Source organism: Oncorhynchus mykiss, chromosome Y (assembly GCF_013265735.2).
Source record: "Oncorhynchus mykiss isolate Arlee chromosome Y, USDA_OmykA_1.1, whole genome shotgun sequence".
In the NCBI taxonomy this organism is placed as follows: domain Eukaryota; kingdom Metazoa; phylum Chordata; class Actinopteri; order Salmoniformes; family Salmonidae; genus Oncorhynchus; species Oncorhynchus mykiss.
In genome coordinates this window covers 27,752,025-27,768,514 of record NC_048593.1, presented here as the reverse complement: position 1 = coordinate 27,768,514, position 16,490 = coordinate 27,752,025, and the positions used below count along the sequence as shown (strand labels likewise).

General features: G+C 42.0%; 2 protein-coding genes across 3 annotated transcripts in view; both read right to left on the bottom strand.

Moving 5' to 3' along the window:
- Positions 1-223: 223 nt before the first annotated feature.
- Positions 224-4,980, bottom strand: LOC110509917 (nucleophosmin). Its single transcript, XM_036967828.1, has 11 exons — positions 4,832-4,980; positions 3,557-3,636; positions 3,315-3,434; positions 3,113-3,206; positions 2,475-2,575; positions 2,171-2,199; positions 2,041-2,092; positions 1,862-1,942; positions 1,544-1,666; positions 1,299-1,373; positions 224-1,058 (listed from the first exon to the last, which is right to left on the bottom strand). Exons 1-11 carry the CDS (start codon positions 4,869-4,871, stop codon positions 1,008-1,010), a joined length of 846 nt encoding a protein of 281 aa, XP_036823723.1. The 5' UTR covers positions 4,872-4,980; the 3' UTR covers positions 224-1,007.
- A 4,593-nt stretch (positions 4,981-9,573) lies between these two features.
- The window catches only part of LOC110509916 (Kv channel-interacting protein 1), a 50,359-nt gene continuing 43,442 nt past the window's right edge, over positions 9,574-16,490 (bottom strand). For both annotated transcript variants that reach the window (XM_021591133.2, XM_021591134.2), the window contains 7 exons: positions 13,198-13,322; positions 12,544-12,613; positions 12,100-12,170; positions 11,490-11,597; positions 11,293-11,397; positions 11,088-11,150; positions 9,574-10,540 (listed from right to left, as the gene is read on the bottom strand). In XM_021591133.2, the coding sequence (XP_021446808.2) occupies positions 10,493-10,540; positions 11,088-11,150; positions 11,293-11,397; positions 11,490-11,597; positions 12,100-12,170; positions 12,544-12,613; positions 13,198-13,322 (590 nt within the window). In that variant the 3' untranslated portion in view covers positions 9,574-10,492. The remainder of the gene's footprint in view (positions 10,541-11,087; positions 11,151-11,292; positions 11,398-11,489; positions 11,598-12,099; positions 12,171-12,543; positions 12,614-13,197; positions 13,323-16,490) is intronic.

Sequence of the window (16,490 nt, the reverse complement as noted above, 5' to 3'; positions counted from 1 at the left end):
AAATCAACTGTCTTGTAGCTTCTGGTCAGACAATGCCCCTTTTCATGTCTGAATGAGTAATAGTTTATCAACCATAAGGTATTTTGTCATTCAGACTAAGTCTGTATTATGGTATTAAACTGGAACACCGTCCAGATCATTAATCCTTATGCTCATTAACAGCCATGCAGATAGAGGGGTCACAATTATATTGTACCATGTAGTCATCAATAAAAGGCAAGTGTTCCCCCAATATTTTTTTTTATTGCAGATCAATATTCCTGTGGCTAGAGAGCTGTTAATTTTACATTGTATAGCAATTCAATAGAACAGAAGTTACAAGGTCACAAAGCAGGTATGATACAATATAATTATTTATTAACTTTCAGACGACATCTGACACCGGTGTGTTAGCTACTTCGCTCTACCCTTCTAGCAAAATATAAAACCGTGAGCATGACTTAAAACCTGATTGGACCAGTTAACATTTTGTCTTATATTAAGTGTTCAATGTTAACATCTCAGACCCTGAGGAACCTACCCTCTGGAAGGGATTGACAGGAGCATCCAGACACCAACAGCGTATGGATGACATGAACAGCCATCAAGTCACTTGACCCATTTACAAACATACCCCCAAAAAGAACATGCATATGAACAGATACCTTCCAAACTGCCAGAGGGACAGTCCTTCAAAACCAACTGACCAGACTTTAAAAATGCTACATTCAAACAGTAGCAAGTATGTATTTTACACATTTATAAAATGTTATGTTCCAAGTGGGTTTTCCCAGGTCTACCCACATGAAAGCTGGAATAGTATCACCCCTCCCACCCTCTGAGAGGGTCGTGGTGCTGGTAGGGTCAGGGGCTCAGTCATTAGTTCCATATTAGTCGGTGTGCCACAGCAGTACACTGGGGACTGGACGGGCTGCAGAAGTTTGATTGACATGGGAAGGGCCAGGAGAGGCCAAGGAGGGGGGGGGGGGGGGTTGCAAAATAAAATCAAAAAAGGTTTACCAAAATATTTATTTTTTGTCTTCCACAGTCTGTCTCCACTTCCACAGTTCAGCCATTGCCTGAAAAAAGATGGGAAAAACATTTACCAAAGCATAAATCATAATGTCATAGTGAGAGATCAGAACTTTAGAGGTACTGGGGTTTTTCACTGCTGATCAAAACCAAGTTGTCTTTATTGCTCTTCCAGGATGTGTTCCAACAGCACTATGGTTGTCATTTCACAAACTTCCAATTGAACCACATTACCTTCCAGACAGACAGGTCAAATTTCACAACATTCCTTGGGAGCATTACCATACCTTGGCGTCTGTGACTCTGAAGCTGTTCTTCACAAAGCTCTCGAACTTGGGCTGGAGTTTAGGCAGGTTCACTCCCTGAAATAATGACATTACTATAGGTATTCAGATGTCCCTTTAATCTTGTGTTCGGTCAGTCTTTTGGTTAACAGTTCTTTAACATCAGCTAGATCAGTTCATCCTATCTCCGTTTTAGGCAAGTGTATTTCCAGATAATATATACATCAAGACAGAAAACATACACCCACCTTCTCCATAGTCGCTTTCATCTTGGCCTTCAGCTCAGGGATGGTGAGTACTGGTTTGGAGGTCTGAGGTGTTTTAGGGGTTGCTTTGGGGGTCTGGCCATTTTTGTCACCAGGCGTATTTGACTGAAAAACAGAACTTGTTAGACAAGACATGTAACATGACTAACATGCATCACTACAATACTCAGATACAGGAGTGGTCATCTTTAGTCTCAGTCTTTTGGTAAGCAGTGTTGAAAATGCATCAGTAAATCAACTCAACAAATATCATCTTTGACTAGAAACAATGTAGGGCAGAAGATGTGTGAAGAGGACTACCTGTTTGCCAGCTGGTGTGTTGGCTTTAGGGCCCTTTCCATTCTGGGCAGGAGTCTGAGGTTTGGACGGAGTCTTCTTAACCTGAGTAAAACAGAGGTTTCTTGTGTCATTTTCAAAGTTAGAATGAAAATAGGCTGAACTTAACTAAATATTACAGGTGGGCAAATAAATGCACTCACCTTAACAGGAGTTTCTTCAGCCTCACTCTCCTCATCATCATCATCGTCATCCCTAAAGAGATGTTACAAATCAATTCTAGATTAAACCTCACCATGGAACATTGGTTAGTCAGTCAAACACTACACTTACTCCTCATAGTCATCCATCTTCATCTTCTTCTGTGAAGAGGAGAAAGGGAAGGATATGGTAAGTGTCATGAGGTGAGGATGCGATGCAAGAGTAAAGAGTGGATAACATTCAGAAATGGGAATGACCCTCTTCAGTCTCAGTCTTTTGGTAAGCAGTGTTGAAAATGCATCAGTAAATCAGCTCAACAAAGATCATCTTTGACTAGGGAGGCCATGCAATATTAGGGCACCAGATATATACATTTTGTAACGCAGGTTATTTCCCCGTTGGCGTGTTGGATCAAAGGCCAGTATCCGGGACCAACCTGAGATTTAAGTGCTGGTACTGATGCAGCCCTTTTCTTGGGCGTTTGTACCCCTTCCTCTTCATCATCGTCCTCGTCAAAAGTTTGGTCTCCTCCCATCACTGGTGGAAAAACAACAAGTTAACTTTGAGTAGATAGAATATGACAACTTCCCTAGGATCGGGGGCAGCATTTGGAATGAAAAGCATGCCCAAATTCAACTGCCTGCTACTCATCCCCAGAAGATAAGATATTAATAGATTTGGATAGAAAACTCTGAAGTTTCTAAAACTGTTTGAATCATGTCCGAGTATAACAGAACTTATTTAGCAGGCGAAACCAGAGGACAAACATCCAGATTCTTTTTTTTTTGTCAAGTTAGATTTGTAGAGTAATTTATTTGAATTTGGCGCTCTGCATTTTCACTGGCTTTTGGCCAGGTGGGACGCTACCGTCCCACATATCCCAGAGAGGGTAATTAATAAAGATACATTAAAACAAATATCTAATAATTCTCTGTATTTGATATTTCAGTCTTTTGGTATGCAGTGTTGAAAACACATCAGTAAGTCATCTCAACAACTATCATCTGACTACAGAGGCCATGGCAGCACCAAATATACCATGGGAGTAACAGTCCTGAGATAAGCAATACTCACTGACAAGGTGCTGGCCACTGATGTGGATTGGACCAGAACCAGCCTTGAGACGGAAAACTGCTGGGGATGTGATTGCGAACCCACTAAGACACACCTGCAACACACAATTAACTGCTCAGTAGGCATGAACTCTACACAAGGCCATACAACCACCATCTCCCACTCAGGGATAGAAGAGAAGTATTGACAACTGACTACTCACACTTGGCAAGGTGGAGGGTTTGAGCGCAGCTAGCACAGCCTTCACCTTCTCACCCTCTGCGTCCTGTCCTTCCACCTCCACAACATGCAGCTCATCCTTGGTGCTGGGGTCCACACACACCTAAGACCAATCAACAGGAGACAAAGTTCATAAATAGTTTATCATACCTATAACAAGAAATGGTTAAACAGAAATATTGCCATCAATTCATATTATATAAAATAAGCACCAGTAACCCTCACCATCCTTAGGTCCAGTTGGTGCTCAAAGTCATCCTCTTCTGGGTTGAAGACAACATCCTTCCCAGATTTCAACTCGCACCCTATTGAAAAAAGTGTCAATTACATATGAGGAAATACTACACTGTACCCCTTTCCCTTAGTTGATGGCAATGTTGGGCTGGGCAATTTCTTATCCTGTAATAAAATGGTGGGTCTTCAGGCGTTTTTCCAGCCAGTAAAACGGCTGATGCAACTAATAACGACTCAATTGAAGACTATGCCATGTTGAATCACTTGCGTTCCTGGAAAAGGAAAAGCATGCACCCAAACCGTTAACTTGTGGAAGAGGTTGCCCATTACTGGACATCTCCCAGTTTGAGGTGTCTGAGGTGAGGCCCAAATATGGGTCACATACTCACGTGGTTGGAAGAGTTGTGAGCACTGACAAAGGGAACGTGTTCAATGCAACTAACTAGCTCTTAGACATGCTGCTATGAACATTATGCGAGTCAAACTACTTACAAAAACCACCACATGTACCATTTGGAATTCACGTATTATTTTAATTGTCCAATCACCATTTCAATCTGGGACTTAATGCCACGTCTTTAACAATAACATGTTAATTTATCCACTTTCATTACGTTATCACAGGTAACTAGTTAAAAAAGCTTTAGCCAAAACTAGCAACTTAGGCAATGTTAACATCTTGCTGCATAGCATGAGCACGTTTCTAGACGGCCTTGTGCGCCATCTTTAAAACACGTGTTCAGACGCATGGAGGGCCAACTAGCTAGCCCGGTAGTTTGTGGAACATCGCCTGAAATGTCAAATTTGTCCAGCAATGTGAACTTATCAGTCTGGCCCAACTACCACAACAAATTAAATCAACCAGGGAACCAATATGATGAAAGCATTACCCAATTTAGCGAACTACTAAAAAAAGGTCTCAAGATGGTTTGCAAGCTAACTACTATAATACCGTCCATGTCTCGTGGCTATCTACCAAGCTGACAACTGGGTACATTATTTCCATTCCCAAGCATTGTAACTAATGACATTGTATTCAGAAATCGTTATTGAACCATACATTGACGAAACTCACATCGCCCAATTAATTTTAGCTAACTAACATTAGTTACTGTAGCTAGCCATTGTGCTGGCTGTGTAGCTACCTCGTGCGATGTTGGCGTCTGATGAACAGCTCTTTTTCTTGCTAACTAGTTGACATGGATTTGAAACTATACTGAAAACACCAAATTATGTTACTTAAAAAAATAAAATAAAACATCTCACCATAGAGAAAGGTCTGTGGTCCCATTTGTTCCTCGTCCATCCCGTTCAATTTGATTACTAACAGCGGGCTCTTCCGAAATGAACTGAAATACCTATTTCAACGCAGGCATACGCTACACGGACTCAATGGCCACACCTCCTTTCTAGATTGATGGAAGATTTTCTTTGGTATAGCCCAATCATCACAGTTATTTACTGAAAGAGGCGTATTTATAAATATTCATGATCATTAGAGACAAAGTGGAGTCGCAATTCAACCGCTGACGTGCGTCCGCCATCCCGCTTCTTGATTTTGTCTACCAACACCAGACACAATCAGGACACACAGGTTGAAATGTCAAAACGAACTCTGAACCAACTATATTAATTTGGGGACAGCTCAAAAAAACATGTATGGCAATTTAGCTAGCTGCTTGCTGTTGTTAGCTAATTTGTCCTGGGATATTAACATCGGGTTGTTATTTTACCTGAAATGCACAAGGTCCTCCACTCCTCTACAATTAATCCCACAGTTAATTTCCAGTAATCTCTCCTCCTTCGGGCTTCTTATTTTTTGGACTTTATATGGCGGTTGGCAGCCAGTTTTAAGGTGCACTACCAACAGGACTGGATTGTGGACCTCAGTTCATCTTCAATCACCCACATGGGTATATGCTCTTAAAAACCAATGAGAAGATGGCACGTGGGTATATAACCAACGAGGAGATGGGAGAGGCGGGACTTGCGTGTCAAGCACAACAAATAGAACAAAGTTCTAGCAGTGTTGGAGCAATGATTGGATAACATGTATGTGTACATTTATTTTACAAAGCTCGTACACGCTACGCAAGCGGTGTGGTCAGCATGTCAGACACTAGACATATGTGGCAGGGTCTACGGACTACAAAGGGAAAACCAGCCACATCACGGACACCAATGTCTTGCTTCCAGAAAAGCTAGACACCTTCTTCACCCACTGTCAGGAAAGTGCAACCAACGCAGCCCGCTACCAAGGACTGTGGGCTCTCCTTCTCCATGGCCGACATGAGTAAGACATTTAAGGGTGTTAACCCTTGCAAGGCTGCCGGCCCAGATGACATCCCTAGCCGCGTCCTCAGAGCATGCACAGACCAGCTGGCTGGAGTGTTTGTGGACATATTAATCTCTCCCTATCCCAGTCTGCTGTCCCCACTTGCTTCAAAGTGTCCACCATTGTTCCTGTACCCAAGAAAGCAATGGTAACTGAACTAAATGACTATCGCCCCGTAGCACTCACTTCTGTCATCATGAAGTGCTTTGAGAGGCTAGTTAAGGATCATATCACCTTTACCTTACCTGACACCCTAGACCCACTTCAATTTGCTTACCGCCCCAATAGGTCCACAGACGATGCAATCACCGTCTTACTGCCCTATCCCATCTGGACAAGAGGAATACCTATGTAAGAATGCTGTTCATTGACTATAGCTCAGCATTCAACACCATACTTCCCGACGGGCCGCCCCCAGGTGATGAAGGTAGGAAACAACAACACCACTTCGTTGATCCTCAACACTGGGGCCCCACAAGGGTACTCCCTGTTCACCCATGACTGCGTGGCCATGCACGCCTCCAACTCAATCCTCAAGTTTGCAGACGTCAAAACAGTAGTAGACCTGATTACCAACAATGACGAGAAAGCCTACAGTGAGGAGGTGAGGGCCTTGGGAGAGTGATGCCAGGAAAATAACATGTCACTCAACGTTAACAAAACTAAAGGAGCTGATCGTGGACTTCAGAAAACAGCAGAGGGAGCACGCCCCTATCCACATCAACTGGACCGCAGTGGAGAAGGTGGAAAGCTTCAAGTTCCTCTGCGTACACATCACTGACGATCAGAAGTGGTCTACCCACACAAACAGTGTGATGAAGAAGGCGCAACAGTGCCTCTTCAAACTCAGGATGCTGAAAAAAATTGTCTTGCCCCTAAAACCCTCACAAACATTATCACTGCCTGGTATCACCGCCTGGTATGGCAACTGTACCGCCCGCAACCGCAGGGCTCTCCAGAGGGTGGTGTGGTCTGCCCAACGCATCACCGCGGGCAAACTGTTTATCTATGCATGGTAACTTTACAAATTACCTTGACTAACCTGTATTCCCGCACATTGACTCGGTACCGGTACCCCCGTATATAGCCTCGTTATTGTTATTTAATTTTCTTGTTATTTTTTGTTTTATAAAATGTCTTCCCTTTATTTAGTCAATATTTTCTTAACTCTATTTCTTGAACTGCATTGTTGGTTAAGGGCTTGTAAGTAAGCATTTCACGGTAAGGTCTACCTACACCTGTTAAATTCGGCACGTGACAAATAAAATGATTTGATACTACCTGCCCTCCAGGACACCAACAGCACCCGATTTCACAGGAAGGCCAAAAAGATAGTCAAGGACATCAACCACCTGAGCCATGGCCTGTTAACCCTGCTATCATCCAGAAGGCAAGGTCAGTACAGGTGCATCAAAGCTGGGACCGAGAGACTGAAAAACAGCTTCCATCTCAAGGCTGTCAGACTGTTAAATAGCCATTACTAGCCGGCTTCCACCCGGTTACGCAACACTGCACCTTAAGAGGCTGCTGCCCTATATACATAGTCTTAGAATCACTGACCACTTTAAAAATGTTTACATATCGCTTTACTCATCTCATATGTAAATACTATATTCTATTCTATTCTACTGTATTTTAGTCAATGCCACTCCGACATTGCTCGATCTAATATTTATATATTTCTTAATATTATTATTTTACTTTTAGAGTTGTGTGTTTTGTTAGATACTACTGTGCTGTTGGAGCTAGGAACACAAGCATTTTGCCACACCCGCAATAACATCTGCTAAATATGTGTATGTAACCAATAAAATGTAATTTCATTTGACTGACTAACTTCATATTTTATTTAATCCAGAGATCCCTCTTTCTCTCCTCTCCCTCTGTGCACACACACACACATTTTCTCGAAACATTTTATTGGTAGCATTTGCAATGTACAACAGAACATGAAAGCTTAAGCTCTCTCCTATCTGTCTGTCAAAGATAGAGTATTGTATGAGGTGAACCTCTTTGTTACATTTTATATTCAGATTGTTTTAAGCGCTGATTATCATTCATCATTATTTACCCCTTTGACACCTGAGGCAAAAATAATTGCAACATAATCAATATATATTTATAGTGCATTTGTAAAATAGTCAAGACAACTTCCCTTTTTTCAAACTTTACAAACTCAACTATTCATGGGTATGACGCTACAAGCTTGGCACACCTATATTTGGGGAGTTTCTCCCATTCGTCTCTGCAGATCCTCTCAAGTTCTGTCAGGTTGGATGGGGAGCGTCGCTGCACAGCTATTTTCAGGTTTCTCCAGAGATGTTCAATTGGGTTCAAGTCCAGGCTCTGGCTGGACCACTCAAGGACATTCAGAGACTTGTCCCGAAGCCACTCCTGCATTCTCTTGGCTATGTGCTTATGGTCATTGTCCTGATGGAAGGTGAAACTTCGCTCCAGTCTGAGGTCCTGATGACTGCCACCAACATGCATCACTGTAAGGATGGTGCCAAGTTTCTTCCAGGCGTGACACTTCGCATTCAGGCTAAAGAGTTCCATCTTGGTTTCATAAGACCAGAGAATCTTGTTTCTCATGGTCTCAGAGTTGTTAGGTGCCTTAAGGCAAACTCCAAGCAGGCTGTCATGTGCATTTTACTGAGGAGTGGCTTCCGTCTGGCCACTCTACCATAAAGGCCTGATTGGTGGAGTTCTGAGAGATGGTTGTCCTTCTGGAAGGTTCTCCCATCTCCACAGAGTAACTCTAGAGATTTGTCAGAGTGACCATTGGGTTCTTGGACACCTCCCTGACCAAGGCCCTTCTCCAGCTCTCAGATCGAGTCTTGGTAGTTCCAAACTTCTTCAATTTAAGAATGATGGAGGCCACTGTGTTCTTGGGGGCCTTCAATGCTGCAGACATATTTTGGTTCCCTTCCTCAAATCTGTACTTTGACACAATATTGTCTCTGCGCTATACGGACAATTCCATCGACCTCACGGCTTGGTTTTTGCTCTAACACGCACCGTCAACTGTGAAAACTTATATAGACAGGTGTGTGCCATTCCAAATTATGTCCAATCAATTGAATTTACCACAGGTGGACTCCAATCAAGTCGTAGAAACAGCTCAAGGATGATCAATGGAAACAGGATGCACCTTAGCTCAATTTCGAGTCTCATAGCAAAGGGTCTGAATACCTATGTAAATAAAGGTATTTCTATTTTTTATATTTAATAAATTAGAAAACATTTCTAGAAACCTATTTTTGCTTTGTCATTATGGGGTATTGTGTGTAGATTGACGAGACAAATAATTTAATTAATTTTAGAATAAGGCTGTAACACAAGAAAATGTGGAAAAGGGGAAGGGGTCTGAATACTTTCCGAATGCACTGTATCTATTTGCCATAATGTACACTGAGGAGGAACTGACAAAGTCAGCACAAATTAGTAATTCGTTGAAGAAAAATTATAGTTGTTTCACATTAGAAGAATGTTGGTTTTGTCCTGTGATGAGTTTGGGGGTTTAGCTTAACTCCTGTATCCCTCACTACACACTTCAACAGACAAGTCAAAACACCAATGACCAACACCTTTCACGTTGCGTTACTCAGATGTTCATCTTCTATCATTAGTTTGATTCAGCCATCATACAAGAGGATGTATCATCAGTCATAAACCAAGTCTATTAGGTGTATTTATAAGCATACAGTAGAACAGGCATCAGGACAGACACAATTACAAGGATAGACAGGAGTGCGACAGCCAAGCCAACAGAGGTACAGAGGTCACCACGACAACAGTGAAACAGAAACAACAATTAAAACAAACAAATAATACATTAGGACAACCTCATATTTTTCGAGCATAAACACATTAATAAATAAGCAGATATGTAGATCATAGCTATCGATAAATCAATCACTGAATGAATGAGTTTAAAGGTCCAAGTCCTGGACAAACAAATGGTTGGTAGGGCGCATAGACGTAGAATCATGATTCTATTTCTATGGTAGGGAGGGAAGAATCCCTCTGGCTCAAGCATGCATCTATTTTGGCAAAAAGAACAGAGTCAAAAGAACCCAAAGTATCCCGGCGTAGTTTCAGTGTTTGACAGGTAGGGGTCAGGAGTCTTTCAGGAGTTTCCACATAGGCCTAATTGGGGAGCAGCGTATGGGTTTGAGTTTTCTCAGCTGTATCCCACTGCAGTCTATATTGTATGATCATCTGATTTACAAACCTTTATGTCACATAAAAAGGCAGAAAGCATTTTCCAGGTAATTCGTTTGCATACTCCCAGGCTCAGCAATATGACTAGCAAGTCCAGGGTTCTCTCAGCGGTTCTGGCTTCATCTGATCCATACCCAGGCAGGTAGCCAGGCAGAGACATTATTTGGCAAACACATGAATGCTGACAAGTTAGATGAGAGGATGAGAGAGATTGATATACATCCACATTCATCCACTCTGACAGACACGCACGGATAAACAAACGTGTGGACACACGCACATGCGCACATGAACTCACACGAATGCACTGAAACACACACAATCTCTCTCATTATCTAATTCTCTCCTTCCTTCCATCGGCTCCTTTTTTACATCACATTTTCGAAGAGCTGCATGGATCTCATCATCATTTCATCCTGAGGGGAGAAGAGGAGAAAGATGGTAAGACAGAATGTTGCAGCTCGGATGGTTGAGGGGCAGCTCTCTGAGAACTGCTGGAGGATCTTGGATGGTTGGTGGCCTGGCAGTTGGGAGCTTGGGCCGGAGGCAGAAAGGTCGCTGGTTCGGGTCCCCATTTTGACTTAGTGGGAGACGTGCCCTTGGGTGAGGTGCTTGACCCTGGTTGCTCTTGTGGGTCGCTCTGGACAAGAGCCGGTTAGATGACTGAATGTAATGTAAATTTTGAGCAGCTTCACTGCACGTAGATTGTATGTTTTAACAATATTCAATTATAAAAAATATATATTTAATAAATTAGCTAAAATCTATAAAAGCCTGTTTTCACTTTATCATTATGGGGTATTGTGTGTAGATTTATGATCATTTGTTTTATTTAATTGATTTTCAAATAAGTCTGTAATGTAACAAAATGTGGAAAAAGGGAAGGGGTCTGAATACTTCCTGAATGCACTGTGGACACCAACAGCAATATAAAATGTATAAACATGCATGTTCTATACATACCTCCTGGCATGCGACAATGAACTCCTCTAAAGTCACAACTCCAGCTTTGTTTTTATCCATTTTCTGTGGGAAGGGAAAAAGTGAGTGAAATGTAAATTTGTAGGTAAGTATGAAATTGTTATGTAGTTTAAACTGTTGTGCCCTACTAAGGGGTAGAGTATGCATGTGCTTTAATATTACATTATACTCTAGGATATCAAGTCACCTGGAAAAAAGCATCCACATGCTGTTTAGGGACATCTCCCTTGAGTGCAGGGTAGGTATATTTCCCCATCATGTCGTAAATGGCCCTCACAATCTCAGTCATCTCCTGAAACACATAAATACAAACGGTATTAAAACAAGATTACTTCATATGTGAATCTTTCAATACATAACTGACATGTAAATACAAACAGAGACCTCTCTGTTAATGTATCCATCGTTGTTGATGTCGTAAAGATGAAAAGTCCACTCCAGCTTCTCTCTCATAGTACCCCGCAGCAGTGTAGACAGTCCCATTACAAACTCCTGAGAGAGTCACCACATGAGCGAGATTAAAGATAAAATACTTAGTAAAGACTGAGTGAATAAGATAGACATAATTCTTCATATTCCTTCATTTAAAGCAGGGGTCGGCAACAGGTGGCCCACGAGTGATTTATTTTGGCCCCCAAAAGTTTTCAGTAAAGAAAGAAAAAATAATAATAATAATAAATAAATAAATAAATATATATATTCGGGGAAAAGAAAATGTTGAGTTTAGGAAATCTGTTCCAAAGTATTCCCACAAATAAAAAAATATACATTATATGATTGTATCTCAATGTAATCAAGGTATGAATGTATGTTTATTTTCAAATTACAATGTCTTTTTGGGCTTAGTTGTGGTCAATTTGTAGTGTACAAATTATAAATATGTTCTGTTCGCCCGTCCTTCGGCTCCAACAAAAATCGTCCCACGGCTGAATCTAGTTGCCTCCCCTGATTTAAACTGTCCACTGAGTAATAGTGATGGTGTTTTGGTTTTTACCTCAAACTTAATGGATCCATTGTTTGTTGTGTCAAATGCATTGAAGAGATAATGAGCGTAAGTGCTGGCATCTGCAACACAACCAGATACAGGCATGAGATTTTATAATCCCAAAGTAGTGCTAGTAAATGAGTCCCAAACAAGTAAGGAAGGGCATGTTATGTGTCTAAACGAGAGGTATCTGGCTGTACTGTACCTCCATGGGGGAAGAACTGTGCGTAGATGTGTCTAAATGAGAGGTATCTGGCTGTACTGTACCTCCATGGGGGAAGAACTGTGCGTAGATGTGTTTAAATGAGAGGTATCTGGCTGTACTGTACCTCCATGGGGGAAGAACTGTGCGTAGATGTGTTTAAATGAGAGGTATCTGGCTGTACTGTACCTCCATGGGGGAAGAACTGTGCGTAGATGTGTCTAAATGAGAGGTATCTGGCTGTACTGTACCTCCATGGGGGAAGAACTGGGCGTAGATGTGTTTAAATGTTTCTTCATTCACCACTCCACTTGGACACTCCTGTGGAAACCATGTGAAAACACTATTTCAAGCTAAAATAATGCAGCTTCTTCTGGGTAACGGCCAGATCAACCAATCATTTACACTCGAATGGCACCACCCATGGTTACAGAGAATTAGCGTCAATCAAATCTGACAGCTAATTAACTGGAAATTAACTAGCAATTTCCATATAACTTGTATGTGGGTGTATGTCAATGTGTGGGTGGGTATTTGAGCATGTGTGTATGTAGAGAATATATGTTTATATATATTTTATTTTAAAAATGTTTGGTTTATATGGGTAATGCAGCATGTAATTGTTGCTATGGTGTATGAAAGGCTTAGTTGTTCTGGCTGCAGGCAGTACAATCTGATTAGCACCATATGAAGTGATGAAGGCGCGAAGCTAAAATCATTTACATATTGGAGTCGCAGATGAAAGAGAACAGAGCTTTGACAAACACTTGTGAAGATGAGAATCAACATAAGCAGGAGTATACATAAGTGGCAGGGAGAGAGATAGAGTAAAGACAGGCAGAAAGAGAGAGGAAAAGAAGACAAAGATAGACAGACAGTAAAGAAAGGGAGAAGGCTGTGCGTACATTCTTGAAGCCGCGGTAGAGGATCTGTAGCTCTCTCTTGGTGAAGTTGGTCTGGGCCTCCAACTGCTCCAGACCCTCAGGCCTGTGACACACCATGGTCATCTCCAACTCATCATCAATCTTGTCTAGATAGATAGAGATTCATTGTGTGTTTATATAAGGGACAGATCAAAATGTATTGTGGGGAGAGGCTGTTCCAACTTAATGTGTCATAAAAAAAATGCACCCCCCCCCCCCCCCCCAATGCAAAATATATTTTCATAAGACCCTGCCCCTTGTACAGTAAAATAAATGGAAAACCCTCCCCCCATAGAATTAATTACAGATAATGTTTACGATCACAAAAACAATAACTGTAGTAACCCTATGTTCATAAACGCGGATATCAACTTCACCACTTCAGCAAGCTTTTGTGGCACAGTTGATCCCACACAGGGCTTCGCCAACCACCAGAGATGAGCTCACTCTCTTTGCCCGTTTCATTACACTACGATCAGAACTGGCTGCCGACAATGATCAGCTAAGGGGAAATCAGATTTTCAACATAATTATATAAAATATATTAAATGAATTTTCCGACAACAGGTTTCTATGCCAATGCACCATACAACCAATAAACAAAGCATACCGACTTCGGCACTTCAATATCATGGCACTTCAAAAGTTTGGAAACACCTACTCATTCCAGGGTTTTTCTTTATTTTTACTATTTTCTACATTGTAGAATAATAGTGAAGACATCAAAACTATGACATAACACATATGCAATCATGTAATAACCAAAAAAGTATTAAACAAATCAAAATATATTTTATTTGAGATTCTTCAAAGTAGCCGACCTTTGCCTCACAACCAGCTTCACCTGGAATGCTTTTCCAACAGTCTTGAAGGAGTTCCCACATATGCTGAGCATGTGTTGGCTGCCTATTCTGTCCTCACAGGCACCTGTGAGGCCCAAATGGCCTAAATGTTCCATCCTAACAGGCACCTGAGTCTGTGTAGGGATGTGATTTGAATGTGACTGAAGGAGTGGGATGGTTGTTTTGATTTATTTTTCTATTTTGCAAAATCATGAAAAATAAAAAACAGAAAAGCTTTATTTACATAAGTATTCTGACCCTTTGCTATGGAGACTCGAAATTGAGCTCAGGCGAATCCTGCTTCCATTGATCATCCTTGAGATATTTCTGCAACTTGATTGGAGTCCACCTATGGTAAATTCAATTGATTGGACATGATTTGGAAAGGCATACAGCTGTTTATATGAGGTCCCATAGTTGACAGTGTATGTCAGAGCAAAAACCAAGCCATGAGGTTGAAGGAATTGTCCGACACAGGATTGTGTTGAGGCACAGATTTGGGGAAGGGTACCAAAACATTTCTGCAGCATTGAAGGTCCCCACAAACACAATGGCCTCCATCATTCTTAATTGGAAGAAGTTTGGAACCACCATGACTCTTCCTTGAGCTGGCTGCCCAACCAAACTGAGCAATCGGAGGAGAAGGGCCTTGGTCAGGGAAGCGACCAAGAACCTGATGGTCACTCTGACAGAACTCCAGAGTTCCTCTGTGGAGATGGGAGAACCTTCCAGAAGGACAACCATCTCTGCAGCACTCCACCAATCAGGCCTTTATGGTAGAGTGGCCAGACGGAAGCCACTCCTTGGTTTGCCAAAAGACGCCTAAAGGACTGTCAGACCATGAGAAATAAGATTCTCTGGTCTGATGAACCAAAGATGGAACTCTTTGGCCTGAATGCCAAGTGTCACGTCTGGAGGAGACCTGGCACAATCCCAATGGTGAATTATGGTGGTGGCAGCTACATGCTGTGGGGATGTTTTTTAGCAGCAGGGATTGGGAAACTAGTCAGGATAGAGGGAAAGATGAACGGGACAAAGTGGGGCGAAGGTTCACCTTCCAACAGGACAACGACCCTAAGTACAGTGGCTTCGGGACAAGTCTCTGGATGTTCTTGAGTGGCCCAGCCAGAGCCCGGACATGAACCCGATCGAACATCTCTGGAGAGACCTGAAAATAGCTGTGCAGAGACGCTCCCGATCCAACCTGACAGAGCTTGAGAGGATCTGTAGAGAAGAATGGGAGAAACTAGAGGTGTGCCAAACTTGTAGCATCATACCCATGAATACTTGAGGCCGTAATTGCTGCCAAAGGTGCTTCAACAAAGTACTGAGTAAAGGTTCTGAATACTTATGTAAATGTGATATTTCAATTTTTTTTATTTGCATACATTTGCAAAAATGTCTCAAAATCCATTTTTGCTTTGTCATTATGGGGTATTGTGTGTAGATGGATGAGGGAAAAAAAGGTTTTAATCAATTTTACAATAAGACTATCGTAACAAAATGTGGAAAAAGTCAAGGGGATGGAATACTTTCCGATCGCACTGCATGTCTTCAATCATTTCCAATGCCTTTGCGAGTGATGTGTCAAGGACTGTGTCTGCAGCTCTTTTCTCCCTTCTTCTCACACCCCTGCTACCACTGCTGATGCTCTGTCAGTGAAGTACGTCTTTGAGGTGGGTTCAGGATAGAGCTTCCCAGGTCCTGCATGGAGACTGTTTCTAATTCTGCACTGCAAATCTGTGCAGGATATGGACTGGGGGCTGATCACCAGACAGCACTGATGGCAGAGGTAGTGCTTGGGGCCAGTGAAAAGGCAATGCTAGGGCGCAGAGAACAAACCAGGTGGTGTCTGCATTCACTGGTGTTTGAGCGTTGAAAAAGAAAAGTAAAGGGCTGTTTAGTACACATCCAAAACATTAATGAACATCGAATATCATTAACCGAGACTACAATAGACTATATATTGTTGCAAACATTTGAGCAGAGTTAAGTAGGCCTGGCCTAGCTACTCAACTTTGCTCAAACAAAATTATTTTCTTTCTATGACAAAATGGCATTGGATCAAAAGTTGTAAAGATCTTTAGTTTAGTTGGTTGGCTTGCTATCCCTGCCTGTGTACGCTGCTAGCCAGCCAAATAGCTAGTGCTAGCTTGCTAGCTACTGTCAGCAAAACATGGCTACTCTTTTCGCCGACTACAATATAACATACAATAACATACCCCATCCTTTGGTGAAGATGGCATGTTGCTTTCAGTCTTCCCATGATCCACGTGCCAAACAAGCCAGCAGCAACATTTCTGGAGTAGCCTTTCCACCGGAATCTCCACTGCGGCCCTTGGTTCTTTTCTTTGCATTGTCGAACTTGTCACAAACTCTTCCCCAATTTTTTGAACAAGCGGTTGGGTCGGACCCCAGTGTCTCTGCAATCTC